Source organism: Lutjanus erythropterus, chromosome 7, assembly GCF_056507025.1.
Source record: "Lutjanus erythropterus isolate fLutEry1 chromosome 7, fLutEry1.hap2, whole genome shotgun sequence".
Taxonomy (NCBI): Eukaryota; Metazoa; Chordata; class Actinopteri; order Lutjaniformes; family Lutjanidae; genus Lutjanus; species Lutjanus erythropterus.
The window spans coordinates 32,577,026-32,591,585 of NC_139323.1; the positions used below are offsets into that span (position 1 = coordinate 32,577,026).

At 39.5% G+C, this 14,560-nt stretch overlaps 1 protein-coding gene across 2 annotated transcripts in view; it reads right to left on the bottom strand.

The window, feature by feature from the left end:
* Positions 1-3,392: 3,392 nt before the first annotated feature.
* The window catches only part of LOC146324268 (carboxyl-terminal PDZ ligand of neuronal nitric oxide synthase protein-like), a 286,524-nt gene continuing 275,356 nt past the window's right edge, over positions 3,393-14,560 (bottom strand). For both annotated transcript variants that reach the window (XM_084723578.1, XM_084723576.1), the window contains exons 11-13: positions 8,824-9,020; positions 8,499-8,623; positions 3,393-4,543 (exon numbers count right to left, since the gene is read on the bottom strand). In XM_084723578.1, the coding sequence (XP_084579704.1) occupies positions 3,883-4,543; positions 8,499-8,623; positions 8,824-9,020 (983 nt within the window). In that variant the 3' untranslated portion in view covers positions 3,393-3,882. The remainder of the gene's footprint in view (positions 4,544-8,498; positions 8,624-8,823; positions 9,021-14,560) is intronic.

A 14,560-nucleotide genomic window follows, 5' to 3' on the forward strand; every position in this document is an offset into this window, starting at 1 on the left:
CATCGAGACTCTTGTCAGGTTTTTAGGGGGTAATTTCGGTCCACTTTCGGGTTCAGCCAGTTCACAAGACAATTTCTGTCAGCAGACTGGAAGCCGTTCTCATCCCACACCAGACATGGGCCCATGTAAATAACCTGAACCTCGTCCTGTAAATTGTTCAGCTTTGCTCCTGCAGATGGCCGCTCCTTAAATTTGATAGATTAGGTTATTTGAAGTGGGATTATATGAGGTACTTATTCATAGTCAATGTATTACCTACAGTAGATAGCAGTTGGCACGCTCCCAGGTTGGGGATGCACCAGCACAGATTAGATTTTTATTTTAGATTTTATTTACTTTAAATATTAAAATGGTTGAAAACAGTGCAAAATATATATGGAAACCGGATTCTGAAGATTCACATTTCTCGCATTTTTTGTTGCTGGAAGCTAACTCTGAACTGTCTCCATAAAAAGACCCTGCTCAGAATGAAACACAGCCTTCTGGCAGCAAGAAACAGCGCCAGGACCTAAAATCCATGCAAAAACCTGTTAATTCCCTATGCTAAATCTGAAAATGTTGTATTTTTTGGTGATAATATATCAGAAACTCGAATGGATGAACTAGAAAAAATTGGCTCACCTTTAAAGGGATAGTTTGGATTCGTTGAAGTGGGTTGTAAGAGGTACTTATCTGTAGTCAGTCTATTACCTACAGCAGATGGCGGTTGGTGTTCCCAGTTTGTGGAAGCAGCAGGAGTACCAGCGGAGGAAGCTGAAAAAAATGGACTGCTGTGTAAAGGATCAGCAGCAAAACATTTTTCGACGCCTGAAAAGATCAATGTCATTAGAGTAATTTCACTGTCTTGTTGGCTGACAGCCTTTTCTGGTGTGAAACCATTGTTTAAAAGCCAAATATCACTCTCCTCAAAGCAACCAGACTCCACTGGTAAAATCAGTCATTTTACCTCACAGGTCACAGGAGTTGCTGGTCTACCACTGCCTCGATCGGTTAGTTTGTTTGTGTTAATTTGTGACTCTGGTGAATCCAAACTAACCCTTAAAAAACACTGAAGTAACACAAACAAACTAACAGACAACAAAAAGGCTAAATATAGTGTACACTTAAAAGTACACTTATCTTGATTTTTATAGGTGTCTAAACATGTTTTGCTGCTGACCCCGTCTACAACAAGCACATTGTTTATCTTCCTACACTGGTAGTCCTGCTGCCTCTACAAACTGGGGGCATCTTCTTCTAAAAACCACAATATTTTTTTAGAAGTTGTGCAGCCAGTTAAATGTCTTTCACATTGATTTTATCTCCCGAGGACTCTGAACAGGGTATTCTGTCCAAATGATGCGTCCAGCGATGGAAAATTCAAAGAAAAATGAGTTGCAAAAGCAAAACAGCTGCTGTGTCAACAGGAGTCCCACAAAGTACCAAAAAAACCCTACTAAGTTAGAATCTTTTCAACCAATTTAATATTCAAAATAAATGACCCTGACATATAAAAAAAAAATCCAAATCAAAAGACGTCAACCCATCGATTGCGATGCTGATCAAAATTCCTTGCCGAGAGTGAAAAGGCCACGTCTCAGGGTCACTGTGTCAAAGGCCGACGCAGGAGGTGAGAAGTTCTGTGAGTGTGTCTTTAATATGGATGAAGTTGAGGGTCAGAAGGCCTCCAGTCCTGATTAAACCCTGACAGAAACTTCTGCTTGACATTTTGTACCAGCTGAACCGAAAGTGAACTCCCCCTAAAAACCTTTCCATCTCTATCACATCCACTTTCATTCAGCCTCTTTCCCTCTCTCTCGGTTCCCTCAACTCTTCCCCAGTCTGCATACAGCTCTCAAGAAAATTCCTCGCTGGAAATAACTTACTTATTCTAATCATACTGAAAGAAAATGATATTGCTGTATAGCTCATATTAGTTGCAGTTTATAATTGGCTTCTTTGTAGCAGCGTTTGTATTATATATATATGTATGTGGACTTACAGTATGACCGTCATGAAGCAAATGTCCCTTTAAATGGGTTTAAAATGTCAAAAAGGCTTCTTGAAATGAATGGCCTGATAATATATTAAATTAATACTGATAAGCAATAGTACAACCCACATATCTTTAAAAAACATAAAGTAATAATGTTATTTTTATCAGTATGAAGTTGTCGCCAGACAGTCATTAGCAGGATTTTACATTTTCAGCCCATTTAAAAGGATATTTCATTACATTAATTACATTCATTATTACATTATCTGGTATTATTGTATTCTAAGAGCAGACATGTCATGTTGTAAGAGCTAAAATATGATAAGTACACTGTGATAAAATTATATTCCTTGATAGTTATATGTTCTGTAGTTGAAATGTTAAACTCATAATTCTCTCTGCACAATAATCCCCCCAAACGCATTTTCTCTCTTGCTGCTTATTCATCATCTAGTGTTCATATCATCAGGAAGAAGCTGGCAGTGTCAGTGACATCATGACCATCACCATGAACTTTAAAGTGATAGTTTGGGTTATTTAATGAGGCCTGTTATGACGTATTTGTCCACAGTTTGTGTTTTACCGACAGTAGATGGTGGCTGACACAAGCAAAACCTAAATAAAAAAAATAAAAATCAATATCAGATTAGACGGATACTTCACCCCAAAATCAAAAACACACTTTACCTCTGGTCTGTAATCTGTCCATCTAGTTTATTCTGGTGTGCCAGGTTTTGGTGATAGTTGTTGTAGAAATTAGAATTGGAAAGCACTTTGCTTGTGGCGTTCAAAGCTCAAAAAAAGTACAATTTAAAAGTGATGTCTCTTTCCAAAAATCATGAGCTGGTTACTCAAGATAATCCACAGACGTTGTTGTGAGCAGAGGAACTATTATGCAAAATTAAACAGCTCCTGCATTAAACTGCTCACATCAATGTCTAAAACTCTGCAACTCAAATCAAAACAAGCTAGATGGATAAATAGCACTGGATTTTTGTGAATTGTGCCTTTAAATATACACTGCTTTTAGAATATTTTCACAGCTTCACCTTACTGCCAGACAGTCTTTCCATAAGTTAATTATGGCTTTCTTTAAACCAACCAAACTCCATAGGTGAAATCAGTAATTTTACCTCACTGAAAATGAGAGAAGATGGTCAACTGCTAACTTATTCTGTTAGTTTGACTGTGTTACTGTGTGACTTCAGTGAATCTAAACTAACCATTTAAAACACCAAAGTCACAGAATAACACAAACAAACTAACAGACTGAGTCAGCAGTAGACCAACTGAACATCAACATCTGAAAAGTAAAATGACTGATTTCACCCATGGAGTTTGGTTGGTTTGGAGAGAGCGATATTTGGCTTATATGACAGTGGTTTCCCATCATAAAAGGCGGCCAGACGGCAAAATAAAACTGTGAAAATATTCTAAATATAGTGTACACTTAAACTGATATAGATTTTTTTAGGTGAGCCTTTTGCTGAATTTTGTTGCTGCCCTCGTCCACAGCAGTTCTTGCTTAGCATCCGCTGCTGGTGTCCCTCTCCTCTTCTCAAAACTTGAAGCATGCCAACCACAATCTACTGTCAGTAATACACTGACCAGTACCTCATGCAGGCCCACATGAAATAATCTGAATTACCTCTTTTAACTCACCTAAAGTTTCTAAAAAGTTAAAAAGCATCAGATCCAGCCTCTGCCCATGTTCCTGGAAGCACTCGTTCCCTTTTCCTCAAGCACACCCCGGAGCAGGACGAGTTGTATAATTAAAAGTGGCAGTGAATATTTGATCCGCAGTACTTATTGCAGTCTGTTTGAATTACCTCTGGAGCCCCTGGAGTCGAAATCAAGAGAAAGAGTTCCAAACTTTGTGAGACGCACTGAACTGGTGTCTCTGCACTTTACTCAAACGACAGCAGGTCTGGGTGGGGCTCTGAGTCTTCCGGACTCACACTGGTGCCTTTACTGCAGGGAGCGCCGTTCCCCAGCAGGGCCTCCTCGCCCAGGCTGATGCGACAGGGAGTCTTCCCCGAGCACGGGGTGGAGGCGAGCCGGGAGTCCGGCCCCGACACCTTCTGCCAGACGTCGCAGGGCTTTGCTCTGGGCTCCAGCTGTGGCGGATCCTTGTTGATGAGGTCGGGCACAGAGAGTTGAAGCTGTGGCTGATGATCCTCGTCACCTCCTTCACTGCTCCTGTTTTCCACACCATTATCTTTGTCTTCTGTCACTTCATCGACTTTGTCGTTGCCTCCTGTTGTCTTGCAGTCAGCAGCAACTTTCTCCTCTGCTGGGTCCAGCGGCAAAGCGAGCTCCTCCGATGCCTCCTCATCCTTCTCACTCTGCTGCTGCTCCTCGCTGTTCTTCAGCTCCTCCTTGGTGATGAGGGGTGTCTTGTCAGGAGAGGAGAGGAAGGAGGAAGATTCAGCAGCGTCCGGAGAGGAGACCACGGGGTCAGACGAGATCATCATATCCTGGGTGGTCTTCAGCGCACGTGGGAGGCGCTTCTTCCCTGACGGAGGTGGCGGGTCGAGCCGAGGGAAGGAGTCGAAGGAGGAGATGTGACTGGAAGAGAAAATGGGAGAGTGATGGAGAAATAAATATAAATAAATATAACACTTTTTAAAAGGGTCCATTCAGTGTATAGGCTGCTCATTTCTACAGCTGGAGAATGTAAGAAACACTTTAAGCTGACAAAAATGACAGATAAAAATTAAAATGAAAACATATAATTTTTTTGTCAAAGTCACAGGGAGCCGCAAGAGAGGAGCAAAAGAGCTGCATGAGGCTCTGGAGCTGCAGATCGCAGAGCCTGGTGCAGAGTATGTCTGTGGCAAACACTTCATCACTGAGTAAATGACCTGTGCTGATTGTGCCTGTAGATCAAAGTGAATCAGAAAGGAGTCTTAGTGAAAAAACTGACGTTTTTACTGTGAAAAACATACCCCTTCCACAAAACACCTGCTTTTAGAATGGAGTTTGGTTTAACAGTCTGTCAACTTGAAAGACCACCGGCAGCAAAGGGTATTTTGATGTGAATAATTCACATAAATTGAGATGATCTATGTTCTAATGATGAACCTCTAAAACAGTATGAAGTAACATATGAATTCAGGCTAAAACCGAACTGTTTTCTAGTAGAACTGCCACCTCAATGTGCCTCTGTCAACAAGTCAAGCTGCATTTTACATCCATGTCTGTCCAGACAAATATATGTTAAGTGTATTTTTTGGCAAAAATGAAATTTATCACTATATTCACATGAGTGATTCCAGTAAATAATTTCTAGTGAGAAACATGTAGTGTTCACTTAAGCTGTATTCACACTGGACTAGTATTATCAGGGGACCTCATGCAATTTAGATATTACCTCCCACGTCAGTGTTTCATGTGGCACATTAGTACGGAATAAACAAAATCTGTATTTTACTTGAATTTACTGACATTTTCCCTGGACATGACAAAGCTCTGCATCCATCAACATAGGCCTGATATAATATAAAAGAATATCATGCAATATCTGCTGACACGTCATCAATAGCAATAAGAAAGTAGACAGATAAAATATTTGATAGTTTCACTTAAATGCATTAAAGGCAAACCACCATGAAAACATGCATTTATGAGCCCCATCATATCTCATCACCCTGTGCTTCAAGTGACACACAGACAGCCAATCATTTAATAGGTGTGTTGTTCAGTTGTGACATTAACACGTGAGAAAACAGCATGAAGTTACATGTGAGGCAACATCAACAGCGACAAAACGAGAGCAGATGAAAAAGGACAGGTCAGCTCGCTTGTATGCCTGTGTTATTTGTTTTTTTTAAGTCAGACAAGAGAGTGAGGGGTTCGGACATCCAGAGGGAGCTTTGAGGAGAATTGCTGCTCCTTTGTGTCGACAGGAGCCAGCTGAGTTGTAGGGGGTGGAAAGTGTTGCTGAGGAGAGTGACATCATGCTCAGCCTGCTGCCACTGTGACCCAACCGCTGATAAATGGTTGATAAACGGTTGATAAATTATAGACTTTTGATTGATAGACATAGATTTTTCAGCTATAGCGCTGAAGCCTAGATTAATGTTTGAGAAGTGGAGCGTATGAAAAGGTCACATCAGTCATTCTCTTTCTGGTAATGTCAGCTCCCCCTCTTTTGATACGTTTGACCAATCAGTGGTGAACAGCAGCGCAGGTTCCTGCACTGCCACAGCTGTGAACAGACATTTTACTTTTTTGTGTCCCTATTTTCGGACTTCGTTAAATCATGTGTGAAGCCCGCAACAACCAAATACAACATCATATTCTACTTGCTATTCATCTGGTATCTTAAGTTTCAGGCATAAATACACATTTTTAGCTAACCATCTCTGTCCTCATCACTCCTTACAAACCAACGATATATAGTCAGCCAACCTCACAGCAAAGCTGCCGACTGCTGTTCATTCATCTTTGATCATATTTCATACTTGTTCAGTTGTCTTGCAAGAGTCGACAAAAAACACAACCCCAAATCACTGAGATGCTGATTCACAGAGGACTAAGATGACCTCTGTGTTTGGCTAAATATGGAAAGTAAATTGTGGTGGAACTTTAATTCAAAAATTACAGAAATATCAGATTTGCATGGGATTAAAATCAAAGACAACCTCTGCAATTATTATAAATTATAAGAGGTCCCTGGGTAATACTAAACCTGTGCAAATAGGACTTAAGTGTATAAATACTTGAGTTATGCATGCTTTGTTTTGTGAGGTCACGGTGACCTTTGACCCACAAATTTTTATCAGTTCATCCTTCAGGTCCAAGTAGATATTTGTGCTAAGTTTGCAGAAATTCCCTCGAGGCAATCCTGAGATATCACATTCATGAGAATGAGAAGCATAGAGCCTTTGGTCGGGGCTGTTGCCGGCGTGGAGGCATTAAAAACTCCACTCCGCCCGCCCGGATCAGTCAGCGGTCCGGCAAAATCTTTATAGATCATCACTGGCAAATTAAACTAAATCTATTCACAGTCCAGTAAATGGAGACAAATGGGATCAGAGCTGCTGAAAAATGACTTCTGCTTGACTGATCTTCAGTTGAAGAGACAACAGATCAATGCTTCTGGAACAAATCCCCAAATACAGACCCACACAGAGGCAACCTGGCTGGAATGTATGATTGTGTATGCAAGAAATGAATACACAAGAAGCTGAAAAAGTTCAGTCTTATTCAATTTCAAGCGTCTCAGCGGCACCTTTGATGTGTCATTATTCATTTAAAAACACATTTCACAAGAAAAATTATTCACCTTTTCTGACCCAGAGCCTAATTTACCGTGTTAGACGCTTCTCTCAAGACAGGTAATTGAATATTTTTACCTACAATGAGATACAGTCTTTCAGTAGCTTTATCATTAAATTGAAAACGTGGCTTTGGAAAGTTTGGGGATTTTCACATATTCATAGAATAGAAAAGCATTACAAAAATATTTATTTAATCCGAGGGGTAAATAAAAGACAAACTTCTTGGAATAAAACCAGCAACGTTTGAGACACAAGTCTGCAATGATGATGACGACTTCGGTTTTAAGATTATGATAAAGTATAAAGAATAGTAGGTTAAATTTAGACTGACCATTATGGTTTGGTGTATGAACCCAAACTGGTTTAATTTTATGCTGACTGACTGAAACCTTTATGTTAATGTGATGATTCAGATTTTTAAAAAAACATAAAAAGATAAAAGGAGACTCTCAACAGCGTTAATCCTTTCACGCCATTCAATTCAGGAGCTATTCACCACAGTCATCTGTGCAAACTACAGCTGGCCTCAAGAAATGTAACAGCCACCTCACTCATGGTAAAAACTATAATCCAGCACAAAAATGACATTTATCAACAACAGAATATTTATTCTGTTTGCTTTTTGGAATACCAAACAGCAAATAAAAAAAAACTAAAAAAAAAACTGAGTAGTTTCTTCAGTTTGACTCTGTGTTCTAGCACTACAAGGCATCATGGGACTTGTGTCTGCAGCTGAGCAGAGAGTGGTGCAGAGCTAACAAGCTTGTGTAATACTCTACGTATGTTGCTGGAAAGTTAATAAAAATAGTTTTTCCTTCTCAATATCGCTCTGATGTAACACTGTCCCCAACTGTCTGCTGTGTCAAAAACGTCCCGGGTCTGTCTTTGATGGATGCCGCATCAAGCTGCGCAGTGCAGATCGAGTGGGCAGGAAGTCAGACACATAAACAGTTTAGAGAATCCGGATGATTTTTAAAATAAATTACTGTGCAGACTTGCAAAAGAAAAAAGACAAAAAAAAGAAACAGTTCAACTACATATGGTAGTGGCACAAAAATCAAAGAAAGAGGACCAAATTAACAAAATCTGGTGGGGCATGAAGGCGTGTGGAGGACGCCGCGTGCCCAGTGGACTCAAAGAGTTAGCTATCCAACTGTAGTTTGTCACTGCAGTCAGTAACAAAACAAAAGGTTTGGTGTGAGCCGCTCTCCTTTGTGTGTGTGTGTGTGTGTGTGTACCTGTTTGCAGTGGTTTGGTTGAGTTGGTCCATACAGCTCCACACGGCACCGACGTTCTTGTTGACCTCAGTGACCCCAATGTCCCCGAGGTGACTGGGCTCCTTTCTTCTTAACAAGTCATTGACCTGAAATAAATAAATAAATAAATAAATAAATAAAGAAAGAAAGAAAGTAGATAGGGAAGATAGATAAAAAAAAAAAAAAATCAGTCCACTGGTACAACAATAAATTATTGAATTTGACTCTATAACCCAAAGTAACCCAAAATAATTCATGATGTGTGGTCCTGCAGAATTTAGTATTAACAGCACAACTGTGTACTAACCTTTGCACCAACAGCCTTGCCTAGATTAATAGCATTTTTAAGCCTCTGTTGGCCTCCGGAGGATGGAGAGTCGACGGAGCTGGACACCAGGTTCTGATTAGCCGATGCCGGGGAGCGTCGGGCCGAGGTCTGGCCTGGCCTGGAGGTCTGAGGACTCTGCTGCTGGGCAATCGAGTTCTCAAACATACTTTGATCAACTGTGAAAATGAGAAGACACAAGATAGATCGAAAGGTAAATACATCAGCAGGATTCAACAGAAGATGTGTATCTACTTTTAACAGCACATGTTGCAAAGCTGCAGAGAATTTTAATACAATATAAATGGGATGTTTAAGGATGAGGTGCACAAACTCAGTTCTTAAAGGGAAGTGACAGGAGTACTCCACTAAAAATGCAGTAGTGCTGCTCATTGGTTACTACATCTTTATTTGCTGTCACTTTGGATCTCAATTGACCTTTCTCAAGTCCCGCCCCTTTTCAGTCTGTGCTCCAATGACAGTTGAGCACCGGTTTTCTCTGCTCAAATATGCAATGAGTAGGGCTGTCCATGTTGAAAAGAAAATCAAACTTTGAAGATGGTTAAAAGATGTTGGAGGGGAGCAATACAAGCAAGCCACAACTTAGCTAATGTTAGCAAAATGCTGGCTAACTAACTACCTAATCTATATCAACCATTAGCTAGCTAGTTAGCTCATGTTTTGGTAACATTAGTTGACTTAAGACGTAACTTTTACAGGAAAAGGAGAACGTTTACTGAGGTACCAAGCTTGCACAACTGTTACAGAATGCTGCAGGAATGAGTCCTAAAACCTGGAAAGAAGTTCACATATTAGCAATTACAGTTCCCTCATCTGGAAGGTAATGTTTTGTTTTTTGTTATTTACCTGAAATAAAGTCTGTAATAACACAAGCTTATGTGTCTTTAAAAAGCTAACAAGTGGCTAAATGAGACACCACTTATCTCTTAGTGGTAACGTTGGGTCACAAGATTGTGGTGTAGTTTGTTTATAGTCTAACATTATCTTTTTACTTCTGGCAATTGCATCTACATGAATAATAATAGTGGTGTTCATTTGTGAACATTATCTTGCTGAACAAACCATGTAAGTAGTCTATCATACTCTGCTCTGCTTTGTTCGCTGTAGATTATTTATCTGCATGAATCCAAAACCCAAATGAAAAATCCCATTGGTTTTTTTAGGGGGTAACCACAGCAATGCTAACTTCCAGGTTGGTCTACAAAAATATTTCATTCTTGCAGCACATTATTGAAGCACAGAGAAAAAAGAGGCGGGACTGATGAGGAATTAATTGGCATCCATGGCAACCAAGTTGGCTGAATAAAAGCATCTGATCTACAAACTTTTCTCTTTTTCGAGTCTAAAAGGAGAACGAGACTTTGATACTCAAAAGTGAGAATTTTGGTGGAGTATTCCTTTAGGTGACCGTGTCATGTTTCTTCTGTGCCACCGTGCAGCTTTGCACAAAACAAACTTGTGTTGCATCATCACAACAACAGATTTAAAATTTCATGAGAATACATACAACATATGAGGGGCAGATGGCAGTAACACTGTATGTACTGATCAAGGAATAAAATGTAAAACAAAACTTAACACATGCACATAAATAACAATGACGCAAATGAAAATGAAACAGAAATGGACCAAAATGCGGGTTCAGACACAGCAAAACATAAAAGGGGAGTTCAGGTGGTTTTCAGTCCACTTAAGACAGAAGATCTTACCTCTTGGAGAGAAATGTTTCTCGGAAGGCATTTAATGAGACATAGAAGTATCAGATTTCAGATCATTTTACCTTTAAAGATGCAGATTATCTGCACAGACACAAAAGTCCTGCTGACTCCTGTCTTTTACAAGAGGACAAGTCAGAGGAGGTAATGGGCAAAAGTGCAGTCTGGAGCTGTATACACACATCTAAAAGGTACAGGCCAGATAAATGGAGAGAAAGTATCACCATTTGGAATCAGATGGAGTGTCAAAATTGGTAACCTTGACTTCACTTTGCACACAAAAGCATTTCACTTACTCAGCCCATCAGGAGATCTACCCGAGCACATTAGCCAAAGGCCAGAGGAAATGTGATCCAACATTATGAATCAACATGGTACAGAGGGCATTTACAGTAACTTCAAGGAGATAGACCGAGAAATGAGAAGGACACGGAGAAAGATATACATTTACTCTACATCATGCATCCATAGGAGGCATCAAATGGTAAATCAATTACTACAGCAGAGAGGTGCAAAGTGAAACCACAGAGAATCGTGTATTCAATGTAATTATATTGTAGATTGTGTCTGTGTGTGCAGCAAAGTTGAGCAAGGTCAAACTTTTTTTTTGCAATTCTTGCTTTGGCATCAATGCAGTTGCATCTTTTCTTGCAGTACTGATGTATATATGAACATATACTGTTAAGTTACACAAAAAATCCCAACTGCATTTAAAAACACAAAGGACTGCCTTGGTGTGGACGCAAGATGAAAAAAAATCTAGAAATCCAGTTTTGAGGGTTTGAGGGTTTATCAGATAACACTCCATAAAAGTTTATGAGGCACATAACGGTCAGTTAGCTTGGAGAGCCCCCCTCCCCCCTTTCATTAATCCTCCTAATGAACATTGTATGCTTCTAAGAACAAAATGCAAGCTGGGTGTAAATGAAGACAGATCTAACCCCGCAGAGTTATTGTGAGTGACTACTACTAGCATGTTCCAGCTGGTTAGCATGTTAGTATTAACCAACTAGCCCTGCAAATAGTCCCTAAATCATCACTTGTACAATCATATATTTTGCAAAGTCATATTGAAGAATTTTACAGTGCCACTTTCTGATGTTAACCGGGTCTTTAGTGTGAGAAATTTCCCTCAGTTATAATGAAAACACAGTACCTGCTTCTCTTCTGCTATTTGGCTTATTGCAGTTTTTCCTGAGACACTATTTACCTATATTTTTTTCAGAAAACAAAGTATTAATAAATACTACAGCATAAAGAAAATAGTTCTGTATTTTATTTTATTTTGCTGTGAAAATGTTGTTCTTACTTGTTAGTGAGCATAGCTGTTAGCTAGTTATTAGCATTGCTTACCTCATGACTCACATCATTTCCTAACAAGGTGACGCGAATGAGCGAAAATCAGATTGTTTCAGTTTTTTCCTGTGAGGATGTCCTAACCCACTCTGTGCATCAGCCAACAGGCTAAGTGTGTTGCTTATTTAAAAAAAAATGTTTCTATTTTTGTGTATTTTTGCACATTCATCGCAGACATCCTTGTTTCTGTTTCCCCTCATCAAAGCCGTCAACGGGGATGATGAGAGACTAATTAGCATGGCTGAAAAATGGCACCATTTACATGATCCAGAGAACCCTTTTTATGGGAATATCATCTAAAAGGATGAGATTTGGAGGGAAAATGGGGAGATAAAACATCCCCCAATTATATTGAAACAAGTACTTAAGTAAATAATGTTAATTATGAATTATTAATAACCCAAGACACTTAACTTACTCAAGAAATCACAAGCGTCACTGCTGCAGCACCACTTCACAGTGTATCTGTAATTTGCATTGGCATGACTATTCTGTAATGTTAGCAATCTTTCTTTTCATTGCAGCTTAACAGTGGAGAAACTTAATAAAACATTAAGTAGGCATGCCTTATTCTAATGGCAGGACGGTTTAGCTTACGAAGCTCATTGAGAGGACAGTATTCAATGTAAAGACCTTATTGCCCATTTGTTATGGTGACACAAAGCACACTTAATTTACATGCTGTTCAAAGTGCTGCCTGCCTGCCAAGGTCATTCACGGTGTACTGACTGTATATCAAGGTCATCGAGTGATCTCAGGATCGATAGTGACACTTTGCACAGGCTATAAAACACCCTTATTGATCCCATCATACAACGAGGTCACTTTAACTCCTAATGGGGACTTAATGGATGGACTTTGTAATGTAGTAAGCCCCTTGGAGGGCTTTGTGAAGGACACTAGAAAGGGAGATGTTTGTGCAACATACCTAACAATCTGCTGTGTATGTATAATTCAAAACATTTAATGTTTTGCAGCTTCTCTCTACTTGTCTTCTGGAAACTCACGCTTGCTGAAAAGGTGAAACCTGCTGTTTGGAAATGAGCCCAGGTGTCTCAGCCCGGCTCATTTACACACAGATGTGATTTATCATCACTATTTATGACCATTTTTCCGCTGGACTGTCCCTGAGCTCTGAAATGCTTTGCTCTTACAGCTCCTGTATACTCTGAATGCAAATTTGGCGATTTCTCAAAGACTGTCACATAAAGTGCTGCGAGCAAATGCGAGTATACCCACAGTGACTGGAGGTCAGTTTGTCCCCACTAAAGTGAGTTACAGTGAAGGAGATGAAGTTGGAAATGCTATATGCCATTAGTGAAATTTAGAAAACAAGACAACACAAGTGATATTGAAATTACAGCTAATTATACAGAAGGATAATTATACAGGAGGAAGATGATGACTTGGAGATGGCTGCGGTACCAGTTTTTTAAGAATGATTTTCTTTGGCATTGTGCCTCCGTTTGATAGTGATGGGATACAGACGTGAAATGACAGGGAGACAGAGAAGGAGGATGATATGCAACAATGGTCCCCAGCCAGAGACAAACTGGAAATGTTGCTACCAGACGGCTCACAGTGCCAATTTTTCATTGTAACAAAACAAACCCCTAAATTTCCAAGAGCATGTGCCAAGATCTTTGATTATCCTTCAGAGGAAGTGCCCACTTTCATGAAATGCAACTCTTTTCCCATCCATCTTTCACGTTCAAAGAGCAATCCATCAAACTGAAAAAGAAATAACACTCATAAAATAATTACCTCGATGTTATTTCTTTCATTAAAAGCGACATTTATTACAAATGCTGAATTTTTTTTACATTCTACTCTGTACTTTCTATCTTGACTAAATTCCCTAAGTGCAGCTTATGGGCCAACAGCAGCCCTCTGAAACATTTTGTGCTGCCCTCATACATGACAGGAAGTGCGTGCATTATATTTTCATCGTCTGTGGTCCATTTCTATACATTTAATAGCCTACATTTAATACACTAGTCAGCTATTGCATCAAACTGCATGCCACTAACAAGCAACTGCCAGATTAGTGACAACTTTTTTACATGGCTTTGTTAAATACTCAATTCTGATTGGTCAATTACAACATGCTGAGGAACAATCAAATCACTGTTAAATCAATAAAACAATTTTAAAATTAAAATTTAGTGCAAAATTCTAGATTTTTTTGGTACATAATCATTTAACAAGCAGGTTAATGTACAGTGAGCAGGTTACTATTACAAAATAAAGTCATAAACACATTTTAAAATTAATATTTTGTCTCTTAAGTGTGTGCAAAAATTTATTTTAGCCAGTAACCATGTAATAAGTTGGATAATGTACAGTGAGCAGGTTGTTATCGTGAAATAAACCCTTTCAGGATGATTCAAGACCTTACACCATCCTGCAGGAGTCCTGCACCACCCTGTTGGGATTTATTTAACAATAACAACCTGCTCACTCTACATTATCCCTTACTGGAAGAAAGTGCAAGACAACTAGGGGCACGTCAGAGATATCACAGGAATTACATGCTGTCATCAGTGCTAATGCTGTTAGGTAAAGTTATCAATTTCTGCGGACGACTCAGCAGTTTAATGTGGAAGTGAGGTGGAAAAACCACCACA